General features: G+C 34.8%; 2 protein-coding genes across 9 annotated transcripts in view; one reads left to right on the plus strand and one right to left on the minus strand.

The window, feature by feature from the left end:
- RASA1 (RAS p21 protein activator 1) overlaps positions 1-7,203 on the plus strand; it is a 113,086-nt gene extending 105,883 nt beyond the window's left edge. Inside the window, exons 24-25 of the mRNA XM_012477549.3 lie at positions 2,296-2,430; positions 3,591-7,203. Of these exons, the coding sequence (XP_012332972.1) occupies positions 2,296-2,430; positions 3,591-3,674 (219 nt within the window). The 3' untranslated portion in view covers positions 3,675-7,203. The remainder of the gene's footprint in view (positions 1-2,295; positions 2,431-3,590) is intronic.
- Positions 1-14,318, minus strand: part of CCNH (cyclin H) — a 49,133-nt gene that overhangs the window by 17,153 nt on the left and 17,662 nt on the right. For 5 of the 8 annotated variants that reach the window (XM_064376104.1, XM_064376107.1, XM_064376106.1 and 2 more), the window contains 3 exons: positions 13,809-13,879; positions 11,540-11,651; positions 5,543-7,929 (listed from right to left, as the gene is read on the minus strand). In XM_064376104.1, coding sequence (XP_064232174.1) covers positions 7,635-7,929; positions 11,540-11,651; positions 13,809-13,879 — 478 coding nt within the window. In that variant the 3' untranslated portion in view covers positions 5,543-7,634. The remainder of the gene's footprint in view (positions 1-5,542; positions 7,930-11,539; positions 11,652-13,808; positions 13,880-14,318) is intronic. The other 3 variants (XM_064376109.1, XM_064376110.1, XM_064376108.1) reach the window with 3 other exon arrangements.

The raw sequence follows: 14,318 nt of genomic DNA on the forward strand, positions 1-14,318 counted from the left end.
AAAACCTTTCATTCTTACACTAAATAGTTTACACCAAAGCATACATTACTGTTGGCTTGTGGACTAGTTCCATCATTTTTTAGGGTCTGTCTTGCCTTTCATATCCTTTTAAAGCTATCATATCTGATTGCCATGACATTCTATTGACTCCTACTTTGCTGCTACTGTGTGGGGCTTGAAGCAAGACAATGACACAGTTCTGACCAGGTTAAATAAATAGACTGAAGAGTGTTCTTTTCTAGAATTAAAGACATGGATTTGGTGTTATGCTTCATTCAGTGTGAATACCAATGCCTCATTTGGGCCTTGTTAATAAACTGTGATTACAAAATTATGAATGAGGATATTTTGTAATTTCTAGAACCCTGCATTTCTTAAGTTAAATTTTCATGATTGTACAGATTTTCAGGTACTGAGTCAATTTTAAACTAAACTAAACTTATTAGTAATTCAGTTCATATAAAGAGAAACCAGGAAGGTACATGTACACATGAATAGAGCCAGGTATATGGCATGGCATTAGGGAGTGCCAGGATTGGAGACTGAGGTGTCCATGTTCCATCTTAATGCATTCAGATTCAGTTAAAAAGACCACCACAACCATACCACTGTGGCAAACAAATCAAGAATGCATGTGGGTCACTAGTTTGCAACCTCAGGTATAAAAACGAGTATATGAAAAATTATGGCATAGCTCTGTATTTATTGTGACATTGATAAAAATTTTTAAAAGTTCATTCTTCTGTATGTGAACTGGGATATTGGGTGGTCAATCATTGGAAAACATTTTTCTGTAGTGTTTAAAAGGAGCTGTGTGAGAAATTATGCCACACAATCTAGGATTTCATACTGCTTAGAATCCAAATATAATACTACTGTTATTTCTTCACCACCCGTATAAACCAAATTCACTTTTGATGACCCACCTCAATTATTATCTCCTTTAGGAAGCTTTTGCTGAACCCCAAACATGAATAAAATAACTTTTGTTTTACCTAAGTATCCCCTGCATACCTGTGATACATAACTCTGTGTTGCTATGGTTACTTTTCTAAAGGCCTTTCTACTAGAGTCAGCTATGTGAAGGCAAACTTGGTGTCTGTCATCTCTATAATCCTTTACTTGAGTCACTATATGAATGTATTCTGCATAATTGTGTTTATCCTATAGAAAATATTGTTTTGCAGTTTTTAATAATGTAAGGCAAATATTGTCCCCATTTTACTGGTAACCCAAGCCCTTGCTAAATGTTACTCCAAGGCTTAAATAACATTGGCATTTAGTGTTGATAATAAACTACAGGTTGAGTATCCCTAATTCGAAATCTGAAATGCTGAAAAAGCCAAAACTTTTTGAGCGCCAACAGGAAAGGCTACTTGGAAAATTTCCAATTTTGGATTTTTGGATTGGGGATGCTCAGCTGGCAAGTATACTGCAAATAAATATTCCAAAATCCTAAACACTTCTAGTCCCAAGCATTTTGGGTTAAGTGACATTCAACCTATACTATAAACTTTAATTCTAGTGACTCAGTTACTTTATGAACCTTATCTAAAAGTATCATAATTAACACTGATTATTCCCACATATTAGCAAGCATTCTGAGCACAGTCCACAGATAATTGCAAACCTTACATATTCTCATTGCATTTTCATAGTGCAGCTCCTACTTATATACAGATCAATTTGGACAAACTACAGGAGCTTAATAACGAAATTTAGTCTAGGAATTTTAAGAGGTTGAATTTAATACAGATTAGCAGTTAACCTATACTGTTTGGCATATGTTCTAGATTTCAGATATAAATTGTTATGAAGCCACATCCTCCACCATTATTTTTTGAATAGCAATAATATTGTACCATATCCTGCCATGCTATGGAAGAAAATAAAATCTGGCTTTCATGTGAATACAAAGGTTACAGAGTTTATATTTTACCATAATCAATGCTGAATATTTCAGTAAGAATCTTTAGAATTTTGAGAAATTTGAGAATTTAAAAAAATTATCTAAAATACCCAATTAGAATATTTTCACATGAAACTATAAAGATTTGTATTCCTAACAAAAAATTAGCCTGGCATGGTGATAGGTTCTTGTAATCCCAGCTACTCGGAAGGCTGAGGCAGGAGAATTGCTTGAACCTGGCAGGCGGAGGTTGCAGTGAACCAAGATGATGCCATTGCACTCCAGCCTGGGCAACAAGAGCGAAACTCCACCATCTCAAAAAAAAAAAAAAAAAAAAAAAAAAATTGTAGTTACATTCTAAATGCAATTTTATGATTCCCTTGAAGAATGTACCTGAACTTCCAGACACTACAGAGCATCCTAGAACTGACCTGTCCCGTGATTTAGCAGCACTGCATGAGATTTGTGTGGCTCATTCAGATGAACTTCGAACACTCAGTAATGAGCGTGGTGCACAGCAGGTAAGTGTTTACCAGCCTTCATTATCAGTGGTATTTCAAGGGTTAACACTCTGAGAGGTAATAAACAGCTGAATTCTGGTTAACATTTTTATCTTGTTATATTAAATTTTTGAGACTCTGAATTATATAACAAAAGATCTCGGCAGACAGAAATAACAGGCCCAAACTAAAATGATGTACATTTAAAACTGAAAAACATCAGATTTTGCTCTTGAGTCTGAATGTTGATTGTATGGGAAAACAGTGTTAATATACTTTGGTGGCATATGTGAAAATTGCCAGTAAGTCAGTATTGATTTTTTTTTTTTTTTCCAGTTTCTGTCTTCTGTCACATACAGATAGAGTGCATGACCAAAGTGATTCTCAAATTGTGAAACAAATTACTGTTATTTGGGATGTTTGTCAGATTTCACATCCAGAGATTCTGAAGTGTGGCCTTGAAAGCTGCACTTCTAACTAACTCTTACAGGAATTTATAGGGATTCAGATGCAGTAGACTACATAGACTTCTATCTGCCATCTGCACCAACCAGATACAGATTAGGATGTATTCAAACAGGGACTAGAATTTCAAGGGATTTAAAACCAGGTCAATTAAGATATTAGAACAAAATGAATTACATTTTGAATGTCTTCAGTTGACATAAGGGCCACTGAAAAAGTGAGCACAGGGAGTTTTGACTAGTTTCTAATGTAGTTTCAGGAGATAGTGAATGCTGTCACTGCACTGGCTAAAGCGATTAAAGCATTGAGTTTGGTGACTGAGTTCTGTTCAACCTGAGATACTAGAATGCTCAAGTCCTGTTCCTCCCCTCTAGCTTTAGAAAATAATTAAATGACTTGCCTTAGATATTAAATAAAAAATAGAAGACTTTTAAAAAGAGGTAAACTGCTTCTGGCAAAATAAGATAGTTCTGGCCTAAAAAATAGCAGTATGCCAAGCACAAATGAATTTCTGTTCACTTTAGGGTATAAAAATTCTTAGTTATGACAAGAAATGCTCAGCCAATCACTGAATAATAGAAACTTTTTGAGTGGAATTGTGATAATATCTTATGAATCCCTTTGCTTTGATATGGCTTTTTTCAAATCTAGGTTCCCATCCTGCAATTGCTGACTGAGCTTTCATTTATTTTCATACCATTTTTCCTTCTGTCTAGCACGTCTTGAAAAAGCTTCTGGCTATAACAGAACTGCTTCAACAAAAACAACACCAGTATACAAAAACCAATGATGTCAGGTAGCAGCCTTCGCCCCAGTGTTCTGCATGGATTCGGCATGCCCAGTATGGTAATTCACATCAGTATAATGTCTCCTTTGCTCTTGCCAAAAAATAGCACACTTTTCCACATTCCAGTGATGTGTGAGCTATGCAAACAAAATCTAAGATTCTGCTGTTGAGTAACTGTGCCAGCAACCTTGTATGCTATCTGTGCAGGCTATTTGCACTTTTTCCACATGGAATCAATCTTTAACAACCTCTGAGCCTTGGTGTACAGATCACCTTTCACAAAATGAAATGCTATGACTGTATCTTGAACTTGGAAAATATATTTTCAGTACACCCAGTTGCCAAAGTTTTCCTGTCTCTTGGAGGAAGAACTATGAAATCAACTGACAAAAAAAGCATTCTCTTATGTGTATAACTGGATTGCAGACTGTTCTCACTGTAACTACTTCCTGATTAGGAAATACGACCATTTGACTGTTCAATGATTATCTGTATTTACAGTTTCCAGAGTTTGTCATTATAACAGGAACAATCTTTGCTGTATATGTTTAAAAAATATTGTGCTATTTCTCTTGCTGGAACTGTTGAAAGAAAATATATAGAATGATCTATTGCTCATCAGCTTTATTTTTTAAACATACTACTTATTTTGAAATTGTCAAAGACTGTATTTAGATCTCATAATGCTTTGTTAAATGTTTACAACAGTAAATAGTTTAAATTCAGTAAATATTATTGGTTTATTGTATTGATCAATGCATGTCACCCATTCAACCATTTTATAAACTACCAGTTTCTTTTATGTTAACTAGAATGCTTTTGTTAAACGTATTTGTTCATTATTTGTGCTACCCCTTTGATTATGCAGACAACCTCATCAGCTGCTTAACTTATCCATCTTTGAACTTTTGACTACTTGTTGTATCTGCTGGATATTTAGTTCAACTGTATAGTTTTATTTACTTCTGTATGTGCATTTTCATGAAGTATTCACAAAGGCTAAGTTAAAATAAAACCAAGGGATATCTTGCATAATTGATTACTTTTGTCTAAATAGAGCTAAGCATTTAATATGTTTATTTTCTTCCTCCTTCAGGGGCAGTTTAAACCTTAGCACCAGAGCAAGGCCCAGGGAGAAGCTGAAGCTTCAGAGCAGTACTTTCGCTAATGGCATCTTTTGAAAAGTATTCTATATTATTCAACAATTCCTTCCCTCTCATAATTGTGCAGGGGAGATAAGACATATCTAACATATGTGGCAGTATGACATTGGTAATCGTGGGTGAGACAGGAACCCAAGGTGGTGTTCCCACAGTAAGGAAAGGCCTAGATTCCAAGAGCAACATTTTATGCTATTCCTCCAATGTATAAGATACAGGGAAAAAATTTTCAGAGTTTAAAAGGTGTCTGCTTAATAGTTTCAAGCTACAAAAGTCAATTATTTCTATGGGAGCTGCTAACCTTATGTGACTTCAATCACAGTTCAACACTGATACCAAAAATCTCAAGTCCTGTGCTCCTTTTCCTTGACATCAACTCAATTCATTCCATTCTCTCCCTTCTTGGCTCTTTATCAAATTATTCTCCTTTACTCTTTTCCATCCCTTCTGTATTTCAGCTGAACTTGGACCAACATAGTATCCCAGGTGGTCTCCTTGGTTACATGATAGCTGACAGGGAGGATATGAACTAGTCAAGATATTTTTGCTGTGCATTTTGGTTTCCACTAATCGCCCCTCAATCTTTAGCCATACTAAGCTGTCATTCTTCAGCCTGAAATTCTTCTCCCTTTTATTTAAAATCACAAACCTTACTTACCCTGCGCTTCTTATATTTTAATGTAATTTGTCTCTCAAGTTGAAATGGAAACTTGTTACTTACCTTTGTAGGTAGTAACTAGCTTGTCAGTGTTGAAATAAAATCTCTCAAACTTTAACTTTTTTAATGGGGTTGGGTGGGAAAATTTTCAGTAGTAAGTGTGAACCTTGCTCTGATGCCAAAGTTTGGCGATCTGAAAGGGAAAATGAGACAAATTGTGAACATCTTGCAATTCTGTCTACAGCCTAGCAGCAATGTACTTAACTAGGACTACAATGGAGGATTTATAACTTTTGGCTTCTTCCACTCTGCTTTTGCAAAATCTCACCGTCATGAATTTTATTCATTTCACTCCAGAATGAGAAGGGAAAAAAACCTCACAAAACTCAAACCTACAATATAAAGGATTGTTAGAGAGAGAGATGAATATGCATATAGTAAGTACTGCCTTAAAATATAAAGATGTAATTATAATGGTACCTACCCTTCTGGAAAGTAAAGTACAGCCTGGGATGTACTGAGACTGAGGAGGTGTGTATATTCGTGCAATTTAATTAGATTCAGGACACAAATTTCTCAGAATTTCTTCAAGCCAGTTTTCTTGGAAAAAAATCTGGCTTGATATACCGACGTCCGCTGTTTGTTTGGTTCCAACTATAATAGCTAAGACTTACTGAATACTTAGTGTATGCAAGTACTATTCTAATTAATCCTATAAGGAGTAGGCATTATTGTCTTCCCTATATTTAGGTGTGGGAAACTGGCACACAGAGGTTTAATAACTTACCAAGGTCACATATTGAAATAGAGGCAGCCATGATTCATATCATCTAAGTAATTATTTGCTGTCATAGTCTGTGCTTTTATATTTTTATATCAGCTCATTTCAATTTGAATTAAATTTCTTGAACATATTTAATCTGCAAAATTCCTAGTAACTGTTGTTATAATCTACTTACACAGACTCACTTATAGGTGATGTAATAGGTTACTTATAAGGCCATGGTAGTGTGTGCCTGTTGGCTCAGTTACTCAGGAAACTGAGGCAGAGGATTGCCAGAGCCTAGGAGTTTGAGACAGCCTGGATAACACAGCAAGGCCCTACCTCAAAACAAAATTATTTAAAAACCACAACTGAATATACAATTTGCTGCTACCTACTTTTATCTATACCAGCCTAAGAGTTTTATGCTGACAGCTATTCAAAATCATATATTTGATTTAAAAAAAACCCATTTGGAAATGTTTTCGGGTAACGAAGGAAAATAAATAATATTCATTACCCAGATGATGACTAGCTTTCAGTACCATGTAACAGTTGAAAATACCTTCGGCAGTTTAATAGTAAGGCAAAAACAGCTAAATATATCAGGATGGCATTCAAAAAACCGTTTGTAAATGTTTCTAGAGGGCAAACCACATTCCTTACAACACTTTTAAAGTTGGCTACTGAATTTTGTTTTTGTGGTGCCTTTTTTATAAAAAGCATAGGTTTATCTATCATATTTTGCTTAAAAAAATGATTAGGCAAATAAGTTGCAGCTTTAATTTGATATGAGTCATGATGGAATAAGAATATCCAAAACAGGTGCTATTCTAGCTCTTTTGAAGATGTTTTATTTTACATAAAGAAGTTACTGTGAAAGGGGGGAAAAAACAAATAGGTTAATATATTTTATGTTTTCACATTATACTTTTTAAATAAAGTTAAACGTTTGATATGCTTCCTACTTCTCTTGATTAGTTAGCATTGACAACTGAACTTCAAATGGTTAGAGAGATTCTACCAGGTCGTCATCAGTCCATTCTTCCTAAGAAGGAAAAAAAATGTGGTAAGGATAACACTGAAGCATAACCAGTATTGTTTACCTTTTACCTCCCATTAGGAAAATATTCTCTTCCTTTTACGTATGTGGATTACGAAAGATAAACCAGGAAATTTTGTAATACTTCACTGTTAGTAGTGTTGGCATGGTCTCACCAGACTCCTCCAATGAGGAATAAAGGTTACAGCTGTGACCTTCTGCCTCTGATTATTCACTTATCTGACATGACAGGTGCAAATTTTTTTTAAAAAGGGGGTAAGGGTAAAATCCTTGGAGAATAAGAAATAAAGCAAAACTGTAGTATGTATGTGTAGTATCCCTTTTGCTTTCTATGAACACAGGAAGGATTCTTCAAGTAAAGACAGAAGAGAGAAAAATCCCTTTAATAATGGACAATAGCACTGTATACATAAGGAAGTATGCATAAAATGGAAAAACTCACAACTCTGTAATTCTTTCACTTCTATAGTGTTTTTACTCTTGGATAATAAATCTGAACAGTATAGACACACCAGAATGCATAACAAAAATGACTTAGAGTTCATCTTTGGGGTAAAACATACCTCCTCATGTTTGGATTTCTTTGAGACATAATCATCATCTTCATAGCCTTTCCTCTTCTTCCTATAATTAAGCAACTATCAATAAGCAATCCAATACCAGCCACAGAAACTAAAAAATATAAAATAAACTAGCAAGGCTATATGCAATGTCACGTATCTACTGAAAAACAAGGCCTGGATAAATGGAAAAAGATGAAGAATTATGGATACGGGAAATGATACTTTTAAAATCAATGTTTAATGCATTTCTTTTTTTGTTTTCTAAGACAAAGTCTCACTGTCACCCAGGCTGGAATGCAATGGCACGATCTTGGATCACTGCAACCTCTGCCTCCCAGCTGCCTCAGCCTCATGAGTAGCTGGGATTACAGGTGCCTGCCACCATGCCCAGCTAATTTTTTTATTTTTAATAGAGACGAGGTTTCACCATGTTGGCCAGGCTGATCATCTCAAACTCCTGACCTAAGGCGATCCACCCTCCTCAGCCTCCTAAAGTGCGGGGATTACAGGCATAAGCCACCGTGCCCAGCCATTTAATGCAATTCTAATTAAAGCCCCAATAAAACTTTTCATGGAATCTGTCAAGTCTAACACTGACCTAGGAAAGAGTGTGTGAAAAAATAGCAGAGAATGTAAAGAAGAACCAGGTGCTATCTTCAAAGCACATTATAAAAGCTATGGTAATTATTAAAGTGAGATATTAACAGATCAATGATCAGACTAGATAAGCAAAATAATGACTATGCAGAAGTAGGAATTTAATGTGTGATAAAAAGTATTTCAGGTAACTAGGAAAAACATGAAATAAAAAATGAACTGGGACCTGCTGGGCACAGTGGCTCACCACTGTAATCCCAGCTCTTTAGGCCAAGGCCAGCAGATCACTGAGCCCAGGAGTTTGAGACCAGCCTGAGCAATGTGGCGAAACCTCCTCTCTACAAAAAATAAAAAAATTAACCGAATGTGGTTGAGCACCTGTCCCAGCTGCTTGGGAGACTGAGGTGGGAAGATCACTTGGGCCCAGGAGGTAGAGGTTGCAGTGAGTCAAGATCAAGCCACTGCACTCAACCTGGATGACAGAGACAGACTTTGTCTCAAAAAAGTAGAGGATGGGAGCTGAGGCAAAAACTAATATTTGGAAAAAAGGTTGTGAAAAACAATAGAATATATCATATGTAAATAAGTACAATCAGCCTTTTGTATCCTGTGGGTTCCACATCAGTGGACTCAACCAACTGCGGATTGAAAATACAAAAAAAAATTCTATCTGTACTGAACATGTACAGACTTTTTGTCATTATTCCCTAAAGAATACAGTATAACAACTATTTACATAGCATTTACATTGTATTTAGGTATTAGAAATAATTTAGAGATGATTTAAAGTTTATGGGAGGATGTGTATAGGTTATATGCAAATAGGCCATTTTGTATTAGGGCATCTATGAATTTTGGTTATCAGCAGAAGGTCCTGAAACCAATCCCCCATGGATACTGAAGGATAACTGTATACAGAATCTATAAAGCACTACAAATCACAAAAGTAATGCCAGACAATTGGGCAAGGGCTATAAATAAGCAATACAGAAGAAATAAGTGACTGTTAAACATGGAAACTTCAGTGCCCCATAGTAATCAAGAAAATGCAAATTAAAATGACAATGTGAGACTTTTTTAGCCAGACTGGCAAAAGTAAAACATTGATAATTACACTTTGTATAATATGAAAATTAATGCAAAGGAGAAAAAATCCGACTTATTTCATACACACATATGGATATAAATGCAGAGAAAGGGCTGGCAAAGGTAAACAACTACTAAGTTACTTCTGAGGTCAAGACAGATATGGATTTTGATCAAAGGGAACTTGGGTTTCACCTGTATTGACTGACAATGACAATACAGTTTTTGAGTCATGAAAAACAGAGATAAAATAATTTTGAAAATCAAGGAAAACAAATAGTCCTAAAGTAGCACAACTGGTCCATGGACCAGGGCTGGTCCATGACTATTTCCAGTTTGTAGTAAGTTAAGTATAGGAATCGTGTGTTTAGAAATTTTTAATAGCAATTTGATATAATCATTTTATGACCTGAATCTAATAAAACTTGACACAAAAAAACTTATGTTTTTGTGTCTTCACTTTTCCAGTAATACATTTTTTATTGAATTTTCAAAAGTATACATCTAGTGAAGTTTTTTTTTAAAGTCCTTCACAGTTTGAGAAGCACTCCTCAAATACTCATAGATATTCAGAATTTGCTTGGCACAGTACAAAGCAGATGGCAATCTGGAATAAGCTATGGCAATTAGGAATTTTGGATTATGGTCCATTCAGTTACTTGGCTAGAAAGGGTAGGATTCATAGTTCAGTGGTCTAATCCAGGGATGGATAAACTTTTTATTTAAAGAGACAGTAAATATTTTAGGCCTTGCAGGTCCTATTATCAGTTTCTGTCACAACCAACTTTTCTACTATATCAAGAAAACGGCCATAGGTGATAAATAAATGAATCGGTATGCTATATTCCAACAAAACTGTATTCTAAAAACAGCCAGTGGGCTGGATAGGCCTGGTAGGTCATAGTTTGCCAACCCCTGGTCTAATCCCATTTCAAAATCAATGCAAAAAGAACATAAGCAGTGCTGCAATACTTTCATTAATTAAAGCCAACATTTCTTCTCTATAACCAATCTGAAAAATTCCTGTTACCACTGAAACCTGGAAGTGAATGAAACCCACCAATTTCAAGTTCTATGCTAAATCATGCTATTCTGCATACTTCCTAAGTCTCTAGGTATTACCCCACTACAACTGTATAGGAATTTAAGTCATGTGTACTTGACATAAGGACCTAAGAATGCTGTTCTGGCTTTTCATATGTATCCAGCAGCACATATTCACCAATTATAGAAATAAGATCCAAAATACATCCTAACTATAAGATGCCACAGATAACTCCCATTAAATTTTAACATACAGGGTATAACTTTATAAACAGCAGAATGCATCCCACAGGAAATAGAAAATGTCAGTTTCATTATTCCTAGTACCTGCCCAAATTCCCAACTTCTTAAACACCTAAAAATTTCAGTGGATCTTTCAATTTGCAAAGCATAAATTGCCAATTGTATGGTGATTTCCATATTCAGCTTACAAATCAATTAAGAGACATTAAAAGTGTTCTTATGGCTACAAGAAGAGATTAAACAGCCTATTTTCCTATTGGCTTTATCTTCAATATAAAGTTTGTCACTGAAATAAAGTATGTATGCCAAGTTTCCCTACTCTAGCTAACAGAAGTCTGGAAAGGACATTTGTTCCTCAGACCAGATATCACAACTGCAGAGACCAAAGATTAAAATGACAGGAAAAGGTTAAAGGATTCCTTAAGACCCTGACCCCTGAGATCCCATGAGAAGTAACAGAACAGGACAGGGCCTGCAAGCCAAAGAACACAAGTCACAGCAGGATCAGAACTGCACAGTGAATGCTGAACTATTAAGGTCTTAAGTTTAATCTCATTAGAAATGTCCATTCAACAAAGAAAATCTGATTTAATGGATCAGTCAGCTTTCCTCAAATGAGCAAACACCAATAAAATGATTTACAAACCTGCTGGACTGGATAAAAGTTATGTCTACTGATCAACACTGTCACATCAACTTACGAGATTACATTAAGTGCAAGCTCAGCAGAATGACATCGCTCCAACTTCTGTTTCAGAACAGCAACTTCTTCAGATCTGGGTGGTTCATACTTTTTTACTAAGTTTCTCATGCCTATGTGGATACAAAAAAGAATTTAAACTGAATAAGCAAACCTTTTCATAGTAAGGGAGCTTGTTACTTTTCAACAAAACACTCTTCAAATGACATGGTGGTTATTCTCAAGATTTGCATCATTCTACTTTAAAATCCTATAAGTACCATATGTTTAATTCAAGTAATTATGGCTCTCTGTTGTTTAGCCCATACCATGTACAGCATAAAGCGCACTGTATAATCTAGTGTTAATTTTTTGCAAATCCTACTGGGGTCACTTCTTGTTCAGTTTAAGACTTAAAAAAAAAAAAAAATCCCTAAATGATTTAGTGAACATGCTTTGTTCTCTATCACCAACCATTTTCATAATATTCTCTTCCACAGATAGTGGACTAAGAGTATACTTCCTATTTACAAAGGAAACTGTTATTATACAACATGCAATAAAGGGAGGATGCTTAGTAAAAATTTGTTAATAATCCTTTGCTTTAACAAAAAACAGACCCTATACAAAAATGTCCACTTTAGGTTAAAAGCAAACTACTATATCAGTAACTTCATAATTGCAAAAGCATCCTCTAGCTGATCTTTTTATTCAACTATAATAAACCAAAGAACACAAATTTCAAAATGTATTAGGGGAATGAGGAGAGAGCCAATGGGCTTATTATTATTATTTGCCAGCCATGTGATTCAATGACTATACTGACCTATTTCATAATGCAAACAAAGCAGTATTTTCAACTGAATACTTGTGACTCAACACCCGTAAGACACTATCTGTTCCAAACATTACAAATATCTTAGTAGCGTTAAACCTATAAGTATTTTATGAAGAGTTATTTTTATTTCATTTAAAATAAGTGGAGCAAAATAAAGGTATTGAGAAGAAATCAGTAATAAAACTAAGCTATGAAATAAGTAAAGTGGAATAAGACTCCCTTTACCTACTAAATTCTATGCTCCTATTATCTATAGTCAAATCACAATGAGCTTTGAAAGTGAACCCCCTAGTGGTATAACTAAAGAGCTACAGTTTATAATTCATAAATCACAAACCCATCATTCTCAAAGAAAGCTCTCAAGATCACTTCAAGCAGAGAATCAAGAAATGATACAGATGCCCTTAAGCATCTTAACTTTTAAAACACAAAATATATAAAATGTATACCCATTTACTGTCATCCAAGATCAAGATCTTCAATCTTATACTGGTTTATTTAATATTTAATTAAATTACAAATCTAATTAAAAACAATTTAGACAACAAGGTTTGGGAACAAACATGATTGAGCTCTAACCCCAAAGAGTAGCTTAGCAGCCATGAACAAGTGTGCCGTGGGCAAGAATGAAGAATAGAGAATGCTGGCTAATTCAGTCAATAAGATGAGATTCTACTCAACCCTTAGGACAGAATTTCTCAACATTAGCACTAATGACTTTTTGGGTTGGATAATTCTTGGTTATACAGGGCTATATTAGTTTCCCGAAGTTGCTATTAAAATTATCACAAACTTGTTGGCTTAAAACAACAGAAATGTATTGTCTCATAGTTCTAGAGCCCAGAAGTCTGAAATCTGTTTCAATGGGTCAAAATTAAGGTGCTGGAAGGGCCATACTCTCTGGTGGCTCCAGGGATGAATCCATTCCTTGCCTGTTCCAGCTTCCGGTGGCTGCCAGCTTCATTTGGCTTGCAGCCACATCACTCTAATTTTCAAGGTGAACATCTTTAAATCTTTCTCTGTTGTCTTAGCAGTGCCTTTTCTGAGTGTGTCAAATCTCCCTCTAACTTTCATTTTAAAAAAATGATTTAGCTACAAAATAGAAGATCCAAATTTAAACATTATCCTTAAGTTAGTTCCCATTACATCTTTTTTAGTGACTAGTATGTTTCTTTATTCTTTAAAAGGATCCTGTTGTCAATCTCTAAACCCTTTCTAAATCCGATATTTTCAGTCTTTGCATAAGTTCTATATACATGAACACTACTTCCTTCCATGTACCTTCTATTTGTTCTAGACCAGTGTATCTTTCATGCTTCCATAATATAGTAACTCAATGAAAATAAATCTAAACAAAAATCTAAGTTATATTTCTAGTTAAACACCAAGATATTTATTTAGAAAGGAACTTTGTAATGGAAGAACATTTTGTAGAGTGTTCTGTTTTACTTACTTTTCATTATATCTAGTAACTGTGACAGGCAAGTTCTGTTCTCTCTCAGCATCAGACTCTCTGATAAATAACTGGTAAAGAAAAGAAAGAAAATTTAACCTATTGAAAACATACAGCACATTGCAAAAGCATGACATCATAAATTATTTTCCTCCATCTTATCAATGGCAATTTTAAAATGTTTAAATTTCTGAACATATAATCTGTAACTCTTATGTTTTAAGGATTTATTACCAATTACATTAAAAGATGTTTACTATTCATTTAAGTTTAGTGATATTCAGGTATAAACTTTCAGAAGGAAAATAGTATGAAAGCAGCAGTAATAGTCAATACTTATAAAATTTGTATCTTTTAATATAAAAATCCTATGAGTCTAACCTTATTTTACAGAAGAGGAATCTCAGTTACAGGGATGAGCAAGTCATGATCTTGTAACCTGCCCAAAGTAATAAAGCTAGGAAGCAGCAAAACTGGAATTTGGCACTGGTAAGGATTTTCTGTCCCCTT

Source organism: Aotus nancymaae, unplaced genomic scaffold, assembly GCF_030222135.1.
Source record: "Aotus nancymaae isolate 86718 unplaced genomic scaffold, 86718_ANA_hifiasm-v0.15.2.pri h1tg000014l, whole genome shotgun sequence".
Taxonomy (NCBI): Eukaryota; Metazoa; Chordata; class Mammalia; order Primates; family Aotidae; genus Aotus; species Aotus nancymaae.